The 15,877-nt window shown below is 36.8% G+C and overlaps 1 protein-coding gene across 2 annotated transcripts in view; it reads right to left on the reverse strand.

Moving 5' to 3' along the window:
- Positions 1 to 8,997: 8,997 nt before the first annotated feature.
- NPR3 (natriuretic peptide receptor 3) overlaps positions 8,998 to 15,877 on the reverse strand; it is a 574,731-nt gene continuing 567,851 nt past the window's right edge. For both annotated transcript variants that reach the window (XM_044073444.1, XM_044073443.1), the window contains exon 8: positions 8,998 to 11,467. In XM_044073444.1, coding sequence (XP_043929379.1) covers positions 11,356 to 11,467 — 112 coding nt within the window. In that variant the 3' untranslated portion in view covers positions 8,998 to 11,355. The remainder of the gene's footprint in view (positions 11,468 to 15,877) is intronic.

Here is a 15,877-nt window from a genome sequence, read left to right on the forward strand (position 1 = left end):
CTGTATCATATGAAAAAAAATGCAGACAACTATTTTTACTTGCTAAAAGAAAACGGATATATCATAAAATGTTACCCTTCCCATAGGGTGATGAACTTGTCATGCAGTCTAAAAAAATTTAAAAAAGAAAAGCAAAAAATCCATAAGGTGAGTAAAACTAACCTTTAGCAAAACAACACAGCAGCTTGTACAGCTGCCTTTTGTGGGTATTCCTCTGTCAGGCCAGGCATTTTTTCAGTGATTTGCTGGAGCTATTTTTTCTGAACTATGTCTAATACTAATGTCTTCAAGCTACAGTCAGCCTAATGACAATGAATGCTAAAACATTTCAGGGAATTGTAGTATAGAAACCAGTTTACTCTGTTGGCTCCTGGAATATATGGAAAGAACAGCAATCTGCTGCAAGGTTTTGTCTCTTTTTCGATATGCTGGATTTCTCTTTGCTGCTGTTTTTTAATGTTTAGCCCACAGGACTGTGGCACTGAAGTCTGTACAAGCTTCGTTTTTCAGTCCTGGATTGAGTCATACATTCTCCGTTTGCCTTGTGTGTGACTGTGGAAATCAGTATAGCACACAATGGTCCTGTGCTCCTGGTCCACCACCAAAAATGGGTATCAAGCCAGTTAACAAAACGTATAAGTAAAAAGTTGGGAAAGACAGGGAAAAATTAGTGACAGGTGATATGAAATTGATGATATAACAGATACAGACAAAGGAGCATATATGACAGAAGAACATAACACAAGCCGAGATTCACAATTTCAGGGTAATATGAAAAAAGCCTTGCATAATAGGCAAATCTGTCCCAATTCATAAGCCGAACATTGCTCAGAACAGCAACCCAGCACTTCTAGACAGTGGGTGTCACAGTGCCACATGTAAATACATTAGTGAGGGACAGAACATATGCTAATCTGGCCCACTAGAAGCCTGGAGTACTGCACACTTACGATACACAGTATGACGGTCCTAAATACCATACGACACAAGTTACTCAGAAGGTAGAAAATACTACACAGTGGCATGCAAATGTGCATGTTAATGGAGGAAAGCTTTTCAGGAAATAGGGCAGCTTTATCCTGCAAAGATAAATGATCCAGGTACGTAGTACTGAATGTGTGCATGAATGCTTATTGTGAGTGCTTGCGTGAGTGTGTGTGTGTGTGGGGGGGGGGGGGGCTACTGCTTCATGTGACCTATAGCTGGTACAAACATGGAGATAATGGATACAGAGTGTGCATGCACTTTAAGTGTGTATGTCCGTGTATATCTATGTATCTGTATCTCTGTGTTGGTGTATATAATGTTATCCTGTGCCCTGATGGTCATAGCTACAGTTCTGGACATGCACAACCTCCAAGTTTGATAACTAGTTTGACAGGTAGCAAAGAGAAAAGCATGAAGAGTTATTTATATATATATATATATATATATATATATATATATATATATATATATATAAAACAATACAATGAGTTACAAATAGTTACAATTATAGCTGCTATTTAGCTGTGAAACTGCAAGTAGGTATCCAGTGGTGATTTGGTTGTGTAGAAGTGTGAGTTATTTGCTTATAGCACTATCTGGGCATGCATTTTGGGTCTATATTATAACATCAAAGTCTTAAAACTTAGAGTGTTATAATATCGACTCCAATTCATCGAAGGCTTGAAATAGCGAAGCTGCAGAACACCGAATATTTTCCTAGGAAAGTATTCAGTGGGCCATTTTTGTGGCTTCACTATTTCCTCGACTGTGGTGCAAAGGTGACAGACCGGGTTAAGGTAAGTGTGCGAACAGACCGAGGTAAGGTGAGTGTGTGATAGTTAGGGACCTTAGGGATAGGGAGCAGATAAGGTGAGTGTGCGATAGTTTGGGACCTTAGGGTTAGGGAGCGGGTAAGGTGAATGTGCATTAGTTAGGGACCTTAGGGTTAGGGTTGGGTTAAGGTAAGTGGATAGCTAGTAGTGTATGTATGGTTTAGTGTAGGGTTTTGTGAAGTGTGTATGTGTGGATTATGCATTTTGGTGTGCTTGTGCTGTTTGTGTGTATTCTCAGAACAGCAAATTTTTTCCCTTGGAAAAAATTTGCTGTTCTGAGCATTCGAGTATATCACATTTTGAGATTCCAAGGTCAAGCTTGTGGTGTTCGACATTTTGGAATTTCGATAATGTGATATAGACCTATGTATTTTTGGAGTATAACTGGAAGTGTGTGTGTGTGTGTGTGTGTGTGTGTGTGTGTGTGTGTGTGTGTGTGTGTGTGTGTGTGTGTGTGTGTGTGTGTGTGTGTGTGTGTGTGTGTGTGTGTGTGTGTGTGTGTGTGTGTGTGTGTGTGTGTGTGTGTGTGTGTGTGTGTGTGTGTGTGTCTGCATACACACAAGTGTGTGTACCCTTGTATGCATCTGTCACTGTTTAGGGAAGTGAATCTTTGCCTTTAATATGTTGTCTTTGTTGGAATATGCATGATTATGAAAAATAAAATGCTATAGGCAATGGAGCAAAATAGTGCAGTGACATCTGTATCCCTGAGCAGATGTCTGTGGGTCACAGGCATCAAATGACAGCTGTGCTCATCCAGGGTTCATAGTAATTGGAATAAGCAAATACTTGGGAAAAGAATTGAGGGCCAGTAATTCTAAGTTTGATGAAATAGGAAAGGCAATTGTATAACTTCTCCCCCAGAACAGTTTTCAGAATCAGCTTATTAATGTTGTTAAAAACCATACCCCATAGTTTACATTCTGCAAACAAAAGAACAAAGCCACCAAATAAGTAGCAGTTTATATTACACAAATTAATAGCACTGAGTAAAAAATCAATAATCTTTTTTTCAAGGCTACTACCTTGATTTATGCTGAACAACTGCAGCTATTTAAAAATGCTTTAATAGCAGATTGTGTATGCAGACTACAATGAGCAGTCTATATCATGGGAAATAATATGGTGAAAAGGCATATAGTTCAGTGAATGTACTTTGCCAGGATTCCAAGTCATTGTGTCTGCATGCACACTAAGTTTGAAATGGTCACTTCTCCTAACTGTTTTGAACTCACTGTTATACTTGGGTAAAGGGAGGATTTTTCACCCTTCTCCACCAAACATATTCTTTTCTGTATTTGACATTAGGACTGACATCAAAAATGGTAAAATGAAGAAGAATTATGTGATTTTAAACAATGAAAAATGTGTACATAATTTAATTTCAAAAGGCAAAGTTTACATCATGATTCTAAAATTACCAACCATGACATGAACAACTATTAACAGAAGTAGTATCATGTTTTACTTAAAAAATGTTCATCTCTGGCATGGCTTTATTACCACTGGAAATACTGAAGTTTGAAATTATTTCAGTGGTATCTAGATATACCATTTCTTATGCTATTTGTATTGTTTTGAGACTTAAGTGGGGCACTTACTTCACTGATAACTTTCTAATTTACTTTTGGAAAAAAGGTTTGGGCATTGTGCGACGTTCCAGATCAGACTCTAAACACACAGTATAAGTATCAACTATAATACAATACTAGTATGTTTACTATGATTTGACTCAAACGGCCAGCTTCTATCATACTAGCAAAATGATTGCACCTAAACTAAATTACATATAGATGTTTTAAACACATCAAGAACTATGTAGGTTCCACCTAAAATATGTAAGGCAATGAAAACAAGTAGAGTAAAACTTGCATTAGTCTGGACTTAATGAAATGATTTTGTATGAATAATAAGACGGCATGACAAATTACAAACAGGGCTGTGCTTGCATTATCAGCAAGCATAAATAATGAACAGAGAAACTCAAATGACAATAGATGTGAGGAAAACAAAAAGAGTTCACCAAACTCATCAAAAAGTGTTACATCACATAACTGTAAAGGGATAACGTTTTAAAAATGTTACTTAAGGGTGCTGATTGGTCTGTTCAGACATTCAGTGAAATGTTTTCGTTCAGGGGGTGATGGGTCTAACTTGCAATACACTGTGTTATTTAGGATAACCATATAAGCAAAGGCTCATAATCATTACTGATGGCACTATTAACAATAGGGGGCATGAATATAAACAGGTCATTGTCCTATGCAGAATATTGAATCCCCAGTTAAATATCTTACACAGTGAATTAGCAACAACTTTAAAACATCTCTTCAACAGAAGTTTATAAGAAGTAATTTTAAATCAGACTGCATAAAGGGCATCCCTGTGGCCTGTTACAAAAGTAAAGGTCTAAAACAAGACAGGATATGGTTTGTTATAGACCTATCAGTTTATTATACTGCTTATCCAAAATCCTGAATGGCTAATCCCTGATATAAAATGGTTTGATAAATAAAAATGATGGGTCTATACATCAATATGGCTATAAGTCTAGTACATTTATTACTACCGTGTCCTGTTAATTTTTTTTTTAATTTGTTTACAATTTTGAGTGCAAAACATCATTAAGACAGTTGATAAAAAATCCAAGTTAAGTTTTTTAGATTTTTTGTTTTATAAAACCTTTGATTGATGCTCACCAGAACCTTTTACTGGTAAAATTTAAAAAGATGGGAGTTAATAAAAATGGATAAAGGTGTGTTGTGTGACAGTGGTTGAAGAGTAAAATCAAACCACGCCTTTTGAGCATATTGACAAGCAATATGTTTAAACCAGAAATCAGAGGCATGTATAAGGTGGGGTGATGGGAGGCAGCCACCCCATGTCAAGGGCAATGCATTAGAGAAATCAGAGGCATGCATAAGGTGGGGTGATGGGAGGCAGCCACCCCAAGTCAAGGGCAATGCATTAGAGGGCATGATCAACAAATGTCAATCAGTTGTTTGTCAGAAAGTACCAGCATTTAGAAATGAATACTAATACTACTTTTGCTGTCAAGACTAAAATGTTAAAGTGTTTTGTGTGTGGTATAATGCAAAAACAGCTTTCATTTATTTATTCACTTGCTAACTTATTTATATATTTATTTATTTAATTTGGTCTTTAAGCCGGAAGATTACAGGGCACCAGAATAGCTTGCTACACCTCTTGCAGAAGTCAAGTGATATTCCACTTACTGGACCAAGGTGAACAGCATAAAGGTAAGCATATATCTAAAGTGGCCACATTGAAAACTGGACCACAAAAAGATTACAAATTACTACAACTTGAAGAAAAAAAAAACACTGTAAAATGTTAACATACAAAAAGCTATAGGCAGTGTTAGTGGTTCCAAACCTGACTCTAAATACTCACACTGACAATACAGATAACATGTGTCAACTGTAATAAATTACTGGAGTATTTATTGTGATCTGACTCAAGTAAGCCAGTTTCTATCATATTGCCACAATGACTAGGCCAAAACTGGAATACATGGCATTTAAGTAAGACAAAATGCAAACTGTTGGTCTGCAACATCCACACTGTGAAAATGAAAGTAATAAGTCTTATTATGGCTGACATATGATGTTAAGAGGAAAATTACTTTAGTCTCTAAGGTATTTCAAGATGATCGCCCAGTTTACTGTGTAGGGTAAAAAAAGACCATAACTTGAGGGGTGTAATAATTAGACTGAGAAGGGACTACGTGAAAACAACTAAAATGATGTGATGGCTCATTCCCTAACACTGTAGACCTGTGTTGAAACAATCTTCTGTAAACCCAAAGAAAAGAATGGAAAACGGAGAAATTTAAGAAACATATTGTTGATTTCATGGCCTCAGAAGATTTACTGGCACTGTGCGATCCCAATCAATGGTTAAGCATAAGTGTATGAAAAGAAAGGAAGGAAACCAGACTATTGCCAGTCTCCAGAAGTAACAATTCTCACTACTACAGCTAGAGGATGTGCACTGAATATAAAAATGGTTAATGCACTTGCAGTTTTGCCTTACAATGCAGCCATTACTTACTAAGGTTCAGGACACTGAAAGTCTCACTTTATTATAGTCATTAACTACTGTGTGTGTGTGTGCATACGTGTGTGTGTCTGTGTGTGTGTGTGTGTGTGTGTGTGTGTGTGTGTGTGTGTGTGTGTGTGTATGTGTGCATGCACGTGTGTGTGGGGGGCAGCTAGGAAAATGCTGCAACTGGATGATCATTATTTCATTTGTTTCAACTAAGGTAGATAATTTCTTACTTCGTTTCCAAACAGGTCAGAAAACTGGACATCCTGGTGAAAGGTACATTAGAGCTCTTGGCCATTCTAGACCAAGCAGGCAATGAAACATAATACTATGCAAATGTGGTGTATAACAGTCAAGTGCACAAGTTCAATCAGAACCATTAAATTGCAGTTTTAAACCTGGATTTCTCTACATTTCTGAAACACCTCTCACTACCTTCTCTATCTATCAACAGGTTTTTCAGAGCTCACTATGTTATTTTTTTTTAAATGGAAGTAAAATTATGCATCAGAAACTGAAGTTTTGGCTTTAGATCTAAATTTATTTTTTGACAAGCTAGCATAATCAGCTTCAAATGTAATCTCCTTAAATATTGAAGTATGATTCTGGCAGACAGTTTTGCAAAGACTATTACATCATAAAAGTCAGATGTTTTCACCTTTCCCAGATGCTGCCTACAGATAGAACAGGAACTAGCTATGGAAAACACATTAAGACGTAGACAGCTATAACAAAGTTCACATTAAACCAGACTAAACCCAAAAAGAGATTGTTTCGTTAAAAGTAAAATACAAGCTATAGAAAAATAAATAATATGTTAGGACTGTTTATATCCACATATTATACAAATGCTTCTTTTCTTATATTTTCATTTGCTATAGATTCAGAGTCAGTTTAATAACTGTAAATATTTACATAGTTTACATTCTAGCGTTAGGTAAATTAGATGTTGACACTGCATAACTATCAAGTTACTGTAAACAACCAAACTGTTTACAGAAAACTTGGCCTTTTTCAGATAGTGTATAGTTAAAGATGCAGGACTTAATCACTGCCTGCACTGTGTTATTATGCATACCAACATTTTGTACTGTTATCAAATTTGCTGTAAATTTCAAAGGCAATCTAATAACAGAGGCTTCCTTATTTCCGGAATGCATACATTATTTTTAATTAACAGTTCAGAAAGAGTACACCAAATTCTGATGCAACAAAGTTAGGGATTTTCTGAACTAAATAAGGAAATTGTGATAAAACCTCTTAACAGACCGTTTCACATCTTCTTGAGCTAACAACTGTGTACCATCAGCTGTTGGTGAGCAAATGATAAGAAAATATATGTTTATGAAGAAGCTATGTTTTAAGGCTGATAGAGTTCAAACACATTACACAATGTAAATTGTATTTTATCCTCTAGTAAACTGATAAGTAGATGAATAAAAGGAGTAGCATTCAGGGTGCTACTTACTCCAGTGTTATGTTTCACTGTACCAATGCAAAAATGTCATTTAGACTGTTCATTACCTCCTGTGGTGTTGTCAGCAAGCAATAATGTGGAGTAGGGTGTGTGTTCCTGCATAAATAATGTCTGCCCATGGGTGTTATAATCCCCGATACTACAGGCAGAGGGCCTCTACATCCCCAGAAAGGTGTTATTTACACAGTAATGCACACCATGGAAGGAATTATCACACTTAGAGAATGGGCTGTCTGTAAATTTTTTGTGTTTTATTTATTTATTTTTTTTTTTAATTATTATATTATTTTTTTATATATTTTTTATGCAAAATAGTTCCTTCCCCTAATGTTTCAAACTTGCTGCACTGTATCTAAATGGTGTTGGAGGAAATATTCTACATGCAAATATAACATTTTCCAAAAATATCCAGAGTTTTTTTTTTCATTTATCGGTCCCTTATGTCCTAAAATGTATGGTTGGTTGGCAATCACTGGGGACTGAAGTCACTAAGTAATGACATACATTTGAGTTTCAGAATTTATTTCCCTGAGAAAATGCATGCTAACACAAATCCTCTTAAGCAAGCAACTTTATAATTTTATAAGGGCATTATTTAAAATCTGTTCCTATTTTTGAGCCTTTGTTCCACTTTTATTTTAGGCTTTATTCAGACTTCTTGAGCTAAGTGGTGAAGAGGTATGCATGCCTCTTAACTGCTGCGGCAAGTGGTCTATCAATCTCAGTCTCTCACTCACACAGAAACACACTTGTGCTTCAGAAAATGCATGCTAACACAAATCCTCTTATTTAAGCAACTTTGCGATTTTTTTTTTAAGAGTAAGATTAAAATATGTTCCTATTTTGAGCCTTTGCTCTCCCTTTATTTTAGGTTTAATCCAGATATCTTGAGCTAAGAAGTCGAGCGGTATGTAAACCTCTTAACCGCTGCTGCTGCCAGTGCTCAATCGCTCTTACTCTTCATGCTCTCTCACGCACACACACACACACACACACACACACACACACACACACACACACTTCCATGCACACATGCACTCACACACATTCTTTCTTTTTTGTTTCTTTTAATTTTATACTCAATAAACAGCAAAAAATGCTGCTTAGCAAGCATAAAATAACATCAGCCATTAGCTTTCTTTCAGTCTGAGCTCCACTGCAGCTTAATATACTGTCATGAAGTGGCAGACTCATTTTTCAGCAGGCATTACCTGTAGATTAACACCCTGCTGGAGAATGCTCATTCTCCATTCAGGGTGCCAATGTACATGTCCATTCTCTACAACTGAATATCCCTGCCCTCCCCCACTTTACATTCTTCAGCTTCACAAATAAGTACTTTGTGATTCATCCATTCATATAATGCAAATCAAATTATATATTTTAAAAAAATCCTGGAAACTTTACTGGCAGAGAAACAGAATCAGAAGCTATATGTAGGGGATGTCATTAATAGGGAACAGAGCTTTGTCACTTACAAAATCATGCATTGTCTGAAAGACATAACATTTATTTAAACTTAAGCAAACTTATTTATAAACAAAATAATATTAAATATGGTGCAATTTACATAAAAATTCATCAGAGTGATGAATCGCTGTACAGAAAAATACAATGGCATTCCACGAAAGGTAACTATGTGATGAATTTATTTTGAGGGTACAGCAATTTTGCCTTTTTTGTATTAATCCATTACTTGTACAGATAATATGTAACATTTTTTTTATACAGATAATGTCTGGTACTGCCATTCATGTTACTTAATTCCACAGTTATTTTTGTCCTGCTTCATCCCTTCATTTCCAAATGAAAATCAGCAGAACAATCTAAAGTATAAAAAAGCAAAGAAAATATGCAAGTATCATGTAGACTGTCTGTCAGTCTGAGGGACTTGGAGCTGTAATTTACTTACAGCGACACTATTCTTATCATCAGGCAACATATCTGTCCAGTCATGAGAAAATCTGTTTTGGAAAATCTACACTATTTAGAGCAAACTAGGATAAAAATGGTCCGCATTTATAAAACTGGTTTCTTTCTTTTATTCTGAAGAAACTTTATTCTAGCATACTCAGTTTATTACAACAGGGCCAAGGTTATCTGTACATGTTGCAAGTTATTTGCACTCACATTAAAATGCAGACGTTAAAAAAAAAAAAAAAAAAACACTTCTGAGCTTTGACCCCCATCCCAAAGGTGAAGGCAGTGGACATTGGGAATACTTTGGAATGTCAAATATGTCAGTTTTGGGCCACTTCCAAAATACCTTAGTGAATATGAAACACAAGCCAGAGAAAGCAAACTCATGCTTTTCCTTGTACAAATGTGAGATGAATAAACAGCTCACTATCACTACGGCCAGCTGCCTGCACTGAAATATCAGACTTGCAGAATAATGTTGCTTACAGCAGCTAATAACCTGGAATCTTCATTTTCTTGGTCCTGCACTGGAAAAAAACTGCATTAAATTTTCAGCTTTAAAAATATTAAATGTAAAATTCTGTAGATCATTTTCAGCCACATCTTGCTACTCTGAATATTAAATGTTTATCATTAACCAAGTGTTTAGTGCCATTCTGTTTTATCGCCCTTAACGATGGCTTGACAAATACGTTTAATGTGGATTCTCCAGATATGAGTCATAGGATGAACTTAAGTGAATAAGCTAAAAAACAATCAAATGACTGTAAAGTAACAAAATAATATGGAGATGACATTAGAATTTTGACTATACAAATAGGGTGACAAATGTCCAGCAAAGAAGTTAAACTTCAGATGATAATTTTCTGTACATTAGTCACAAGTCACATCCATCAAATGATTTGGTTAGCAAAACTCATATGGCTTTGGTCACCAACAGATAAGCACATCATACAAAAAATAAATACCGAAGAAATCCTTAGATTACACAATGGTTCTTTAGTGCCAATTATTTGCTTGTTTATAGAAGTCTCTAAATTTAGAATAGTGTATGTCTGAGGAATTAATGCAGACATGTATAGATGCTTGTGACAACCTTAGTTATAAAAGGATACCTTAAAACCCACAGTCCATTTATAAATCTACTGCTTACTATTTATGTCATATAGTGTGATGTAAGACGATGTGCTGGAAGAAGCAACACAGTGACACATGTAGTAGTTGGAGATGCTCTCTTGTGCTGTTCCTAAAGACACAGCTTTTGCTTTGGAAAGCTTAAAGAAATCCAGTTCTGACACACGTGTGTGTGTGTGTGTGTGTGTGTGTGTGTGTGTGTGTGTGCGTGTGTGTGTGTGTGTGTGTGTGTGTGTGTGTGTGTGTGTGTGTGTGTGTGTGCATGTGCATGTGCAGAGGAGTGCCTGTTTGTTTGCACACAAGTGTGTCTGTATATTAGTACATGCATATATATAGGTTCCTGTTGAAACTACAAATATCACATCATCTGCGATCCTTGGAACTATGAGACTAAAATTGTGCGAGGAGAATATGCACCAAGTACAGGGCTGGTAGCACCTCAGGTATTCTCATTGTCTCAGCTATAGAAACTGAGTTTGTACATAGATATGTGATGGTGCAGGAGACAATGTCCCCTTTAAAATGTTTATATGACATATGTTATTCACATTTTATTTTTTGTAGTTGAGGGACATGTAATTATGGGTCTTGTACTTTCAGTTAAGAATCCACATACATAAACATATGCACACAGACAAAACACAAACAAAATAAAATGCAGAATTCTGGGAGATGATTCTTAAGCTCAAGGCCAAATGTGTCAGTAGTTAACAACATTCTTGAAGTTTACTCATTTGCATGAAACAGCATCCTTGTTTTTCAACATGTAAAAGGCCATTTGGCAAATCTGACTGGTAAATAATTCCTGAGCTTGAAGGAAATGAAGACAGAAAGGACTCTTCTGCTCAAATGAGTTCTCCAGCGTCTTCTGCTATTCATGGATTCCTTTGGTCAGACATCTTTTAAATACATCTGGAACACTACCATTAATTTCCATTATGCAGCAGAAAAATTTGATCTAATGGAGTCTTCTCTTAATTGTCTGTGTTTTCCAATGTCGTACTCATCATGACGGATTCTTCTTTCAATTGTTATTCTGTATCTTTTCCTGAAAAAAAATATATATTTACATTACAAACTGGGATTTAAGTATAGTATTCAAGTCTTTGGCAATCAAGGATCATTTTAAAACCATAACACTTGTATTTGATAGCTCTTTATATTAATTCAATAATTATTTTTTTAAACCTTCTGTACTCTTGTACACTACAGTGATTTATGTTCACTCACCGCCCAGGTTTTTTTTTTTTTTTTTTAGTTTAAATCCTTTACCCTTACATTCTATATTGGTAGGTATTCATTTAATTCCTGGATTTTCAGTCCAGTGAATCAAGACTCACTGGCTATTTTCCATTCCACATATCCACATATCCAGACATATTCCACTGTAAACAGACTGACATTTAAGTGTAGTGCTTAATACTTTTCTCTTTCTTTATACTTTATATATAGAGGAATACATTTTCTCAGGTCTGTCACTCCAGGCTCCTGAGATAATGGCCAGCTCATAAGATGACCTCTTCTAGGTCACACCAGGTGGTTCTCCAAAATATTAAAAAAAGGATGATCCATACCTTATCTGACAGCAGATCCAGTGTAAAACAATATCTAGTATGATAGAGGGTAGTATTCTTCAGCATATGACTCAATCACACTGATGTGCAGGCATGGCTGAATGGTGTTTAGGGATAAAGCCCTGAATATGACCCGGATGAACTAAGTCTGATTAGTGTCTTGGATGCTGAGGAGCCAGAGAGGTTAATAAGAGAGTTTGTAGCCATCATTAGCTCATCCTCCCAAGGGTCTACAATGAGGTCCTGGCTGACCTTACTCACTAGACTTCACTGACCCCCTTAAACCTAGCTCACACTTCACAACCTTCTCTAGCCTCATACTCCACTCTTTTCTGTTTTACCACTGCCTTATCTTATTCACTTTATCTCTGTAGAACTTTCCTCCACTTCTTTGTCTTTCCTCTCTACTCACCTAAGCTACCTGAAGACACCCTATCTTGCACTCTTTTTATAATCTTCTTTTCTCTCCATCCTTCTTCCTTCTATAACCATAATATGAACACCTCTCTCATACTAAGACATCACTCAATTTAACCTCACTGTCTCTACTCATGTAATCTGTAATATCTCTTTAAATATCTTTTTAGAATAGTCTCAGGTCTCATCACATACTAATCTATGAAACAAATAATATGACTATTGAGTTTTCCCTCACATATTTTCTCCAACTCATATTACTGTTTTTCACTGCACTCTAATATGAAACATATGTTCTATGTTTTTCTCATTACAACATTTTTTCATTCTTATGTTCTGTAGTGTAACATGATACTTTGTGGTTTAAAATAGTTGTACATGATTTGTGAAATATTGTGACTGTGGAGTTTTTCTCCCCAGGCCAATGCTGAAAATGGGCACTTTCTGGCCCAGTCAGACTTTCCCGGTAAACAAAGATCAAATACATAAATGCATTAAATAAATAAATAATATCAGGTCTCCTATAATTGGATGTGGGGAAAAAATTAAGGACACTTGGAGAAAACAACCTATGGAATGGCTTGGAATGTGAAAAAAGCAACCCATTTTTCAGACAAATGTTAGTAAACTAACATGAGCAGAAAGCTTATCAGGAATGTGAAGAACTTTTGCAGGTTGTGTAAGGTAGTGGGCAAAACAGCTAACAGTAACTATACTTCAACTGTGTTTACAAGGAAGCTATAAAGTCTCCCCAAACAGGTACTGCACCTTAAAAGAATATCTTTTTCAAGCCTTGCATTTCAGGACCGAGCATGTTCTTACTTTACGTGTAGTGAGAGCGCAGATTTTTGATATTTCATTCAAAACTTTGCTCCTGCAAGGGAGCATCTCAAAAGCAGTACATCAAGTGTGGTCTTGGGTATACTGACTAATTTTAATTTAGTCATTTGTTATCTATTTCAGCCTCAACCAAGACCACAAGAACAGCGATTAATGTAATATGCAAAATATATATACATAGACAACTTTAAGAGTAGTCACTCAACCAGCATGTTTTAGGAAGTGGAAGGAGCCCAGACTGCCTGGAGAAAACCATACAAACATAGAGAAATTATGCAAATTCTACACATACACAGACCAGAAATTAGGACCAAAGCCAAGGCCATGGTTCTGAGAGATAGAAATACTAATTTAATATTCTGCCATTTTGTTCATTTAACTATATTATTACTGAAGCACTTAATATTAGTTGGTATTTATATACAACTTGTGTAGTCCGAAGCATGGTGCTGTATGTGAAGTGGCCGTAGGAAGGTATGTTGAGATTCATACTACTAACAGCACTGCTGAGAAAAGAAGAAACCAGCACCAGAACTGGTGCACGTTAATGACTATATAATGATATACAAATGAAGACACGCAGTCTAATGAGAGAATGGTGAGATCCAAATTAGTGTCCCTGAAACCGGGTACTGACTCACCGATGTGAGGAGGAATAAGTGCGCTGCAAGTTGCTCAACACTATGACAGTAAAAGTCACACAGGAATTTGGAGTTGTCTATAAGCATTGCTAATTCTCATCCAGCAGTGTGATGTGATGGCAGGTGGCATGAACAAAAATGGTAGCAGCACATTATCATCTACCACCGGCTAGCAGATGGTTTTTGACTAACCAGAAGCATTATATGGGCATTGGTTGACATGTACTTCCCATTAACAGGGCTGGGACAAATGCAGAGAATACCTAGGCTATAAATATGTAGCACCTTCTAGGCTAACTATGGGGACCTTCCAGAAACAGAGGAGATGCTGGGCATAACCACAAGTAACAGCCTGAAAAGTACTCATTATAGTTCTTGATACACAACCTTAGCATGTGGATGAGAATATCTGTTTCCTCAAGATAAAAAGGGAAAGAGCCATGACCATGCATGGCTTTTATAATATTGTCCACCTCCCCAAAATGTAGGGTTCTATAAATTGCACAAATGTGACAATAAAGACCCCACCTCGTTCCGTACACTGAATCAATTACTAGGTACTGTCAAACACTCAGGGGTTGACAACCAATGTGTCTACCCAGCACACTGAAGGTGCCAGTGATTCACACAACTGGCATACTAGTCTTCTATAGGGCCACTTCCAGTGTCATGAGATTCCACAGGGCCACCTTGTTGGCAAGTGTAACCAGTGTGTTAATCATGTATATACAACCAAATGCAGTGTGTACAAATGCCTCATCATACCTGTATGCTTACATTGTGTTTCAGGTGATACTGGATACACACTAGGGTCCTGGTTGATGATGCCCTTACAGAATCCACATGATATGGCTGACCTACAGAACATTCTGCTGCCTACATGCTTAGGAGGCACTGTAGTACACATCTGACACAGCCTGCAAGGTGCTTGCACACGCAACATACTGTACACTATGATTAATAGGAAGCCTTTAAATAAGCCATCTGTCATGGGAACCTTGAGACAGCAGCTACTGTCACACTCAACACACCAACCTCAGACAGTTACAACAGTGAGACTGACAGACAGCAAGCAACAGTCACATTACAGGCATCCAAACAGTGACAAGCACAATGCTGCAGATGAAGCAGTGGCATCTAATCCAGCCTTAAGGGTCCATGATGAGCATACATCAACTGTACCAAGCGGCACAGAAGAAACATGATGTATGCAGATAAAGGCTCTGTTGAGCAGTACATGGTCGAGTCACACTGTGTATCAGACTTCTCCACATGCACTAGACAGGAGAGAGGGGGTAGTGGGTTACGGTCATTTTTTTTTTCTTTATATATCTTATTTATCCAGCTATCTAGCTAGCTAGCTAGATATATGTCAATCTATTAATCCTTTTTGACTAGGTGGTCCTACTAGGTTAGTAGCCTCTTTTCAGTGGAGATCTGAAATGCTGTTTCTACTACTAGGAGAAATTTGGCCAGGGCACTGAGGAACTTCCCTACTTTTCATTGTTGTGAGTGGGACCCATTGTGCAGGAGCACTTCCTGTTTCCATTCCAGGTGCAGAAACAACCTGCAGAAATAGGGAGGCAGATGAAGACAGAAGGAGATGATGAAGTGGTGGAAGCAATGAAGGAGAAAGCAAATATCATTACCAAAATATTGTGTGCAGGATTTGGAGAAAATGCTTCAAAGAAACCTATTTGATGAAGATGAGTCAGCAAATGATGGATGTATAACTACAACCCTTTAATCAGGAGAGCTGAAGGATGATTTACTTAAAGAAATGGTGTAGAGTGAGCCACAAAATGAAAGAGATGTTTCCTGGGCAGACATTATGGAGAAAATATCAAAGCAGGATGCAGAAACAATAACAAACAACACTGATGAGATGGAAAAGAAAACATATGCAGAGAAAGTAAAAGAAGGAAAAAGTGCAGCAGCGAAAAAAAAGGCAGAAGAAAATGGAAAATGGAAGTACATGGTAAGGAT

The sequence above is a fragment of the Protopterus annectens genome, chromosome 1.part1, assembly GCF_019279795.1.
Source record: "Protopterus annectens isolate FY-2018-M chromosome 1.part1, PAN1.0, whole genome shotgun sequence".
Taxonomy (NCBI): domain Eukaryota; kingdom Metazoa; phylum Chordata; order Ceratodontiformes; family Protopteridae; genus Protopterus; species Protopterus annectens.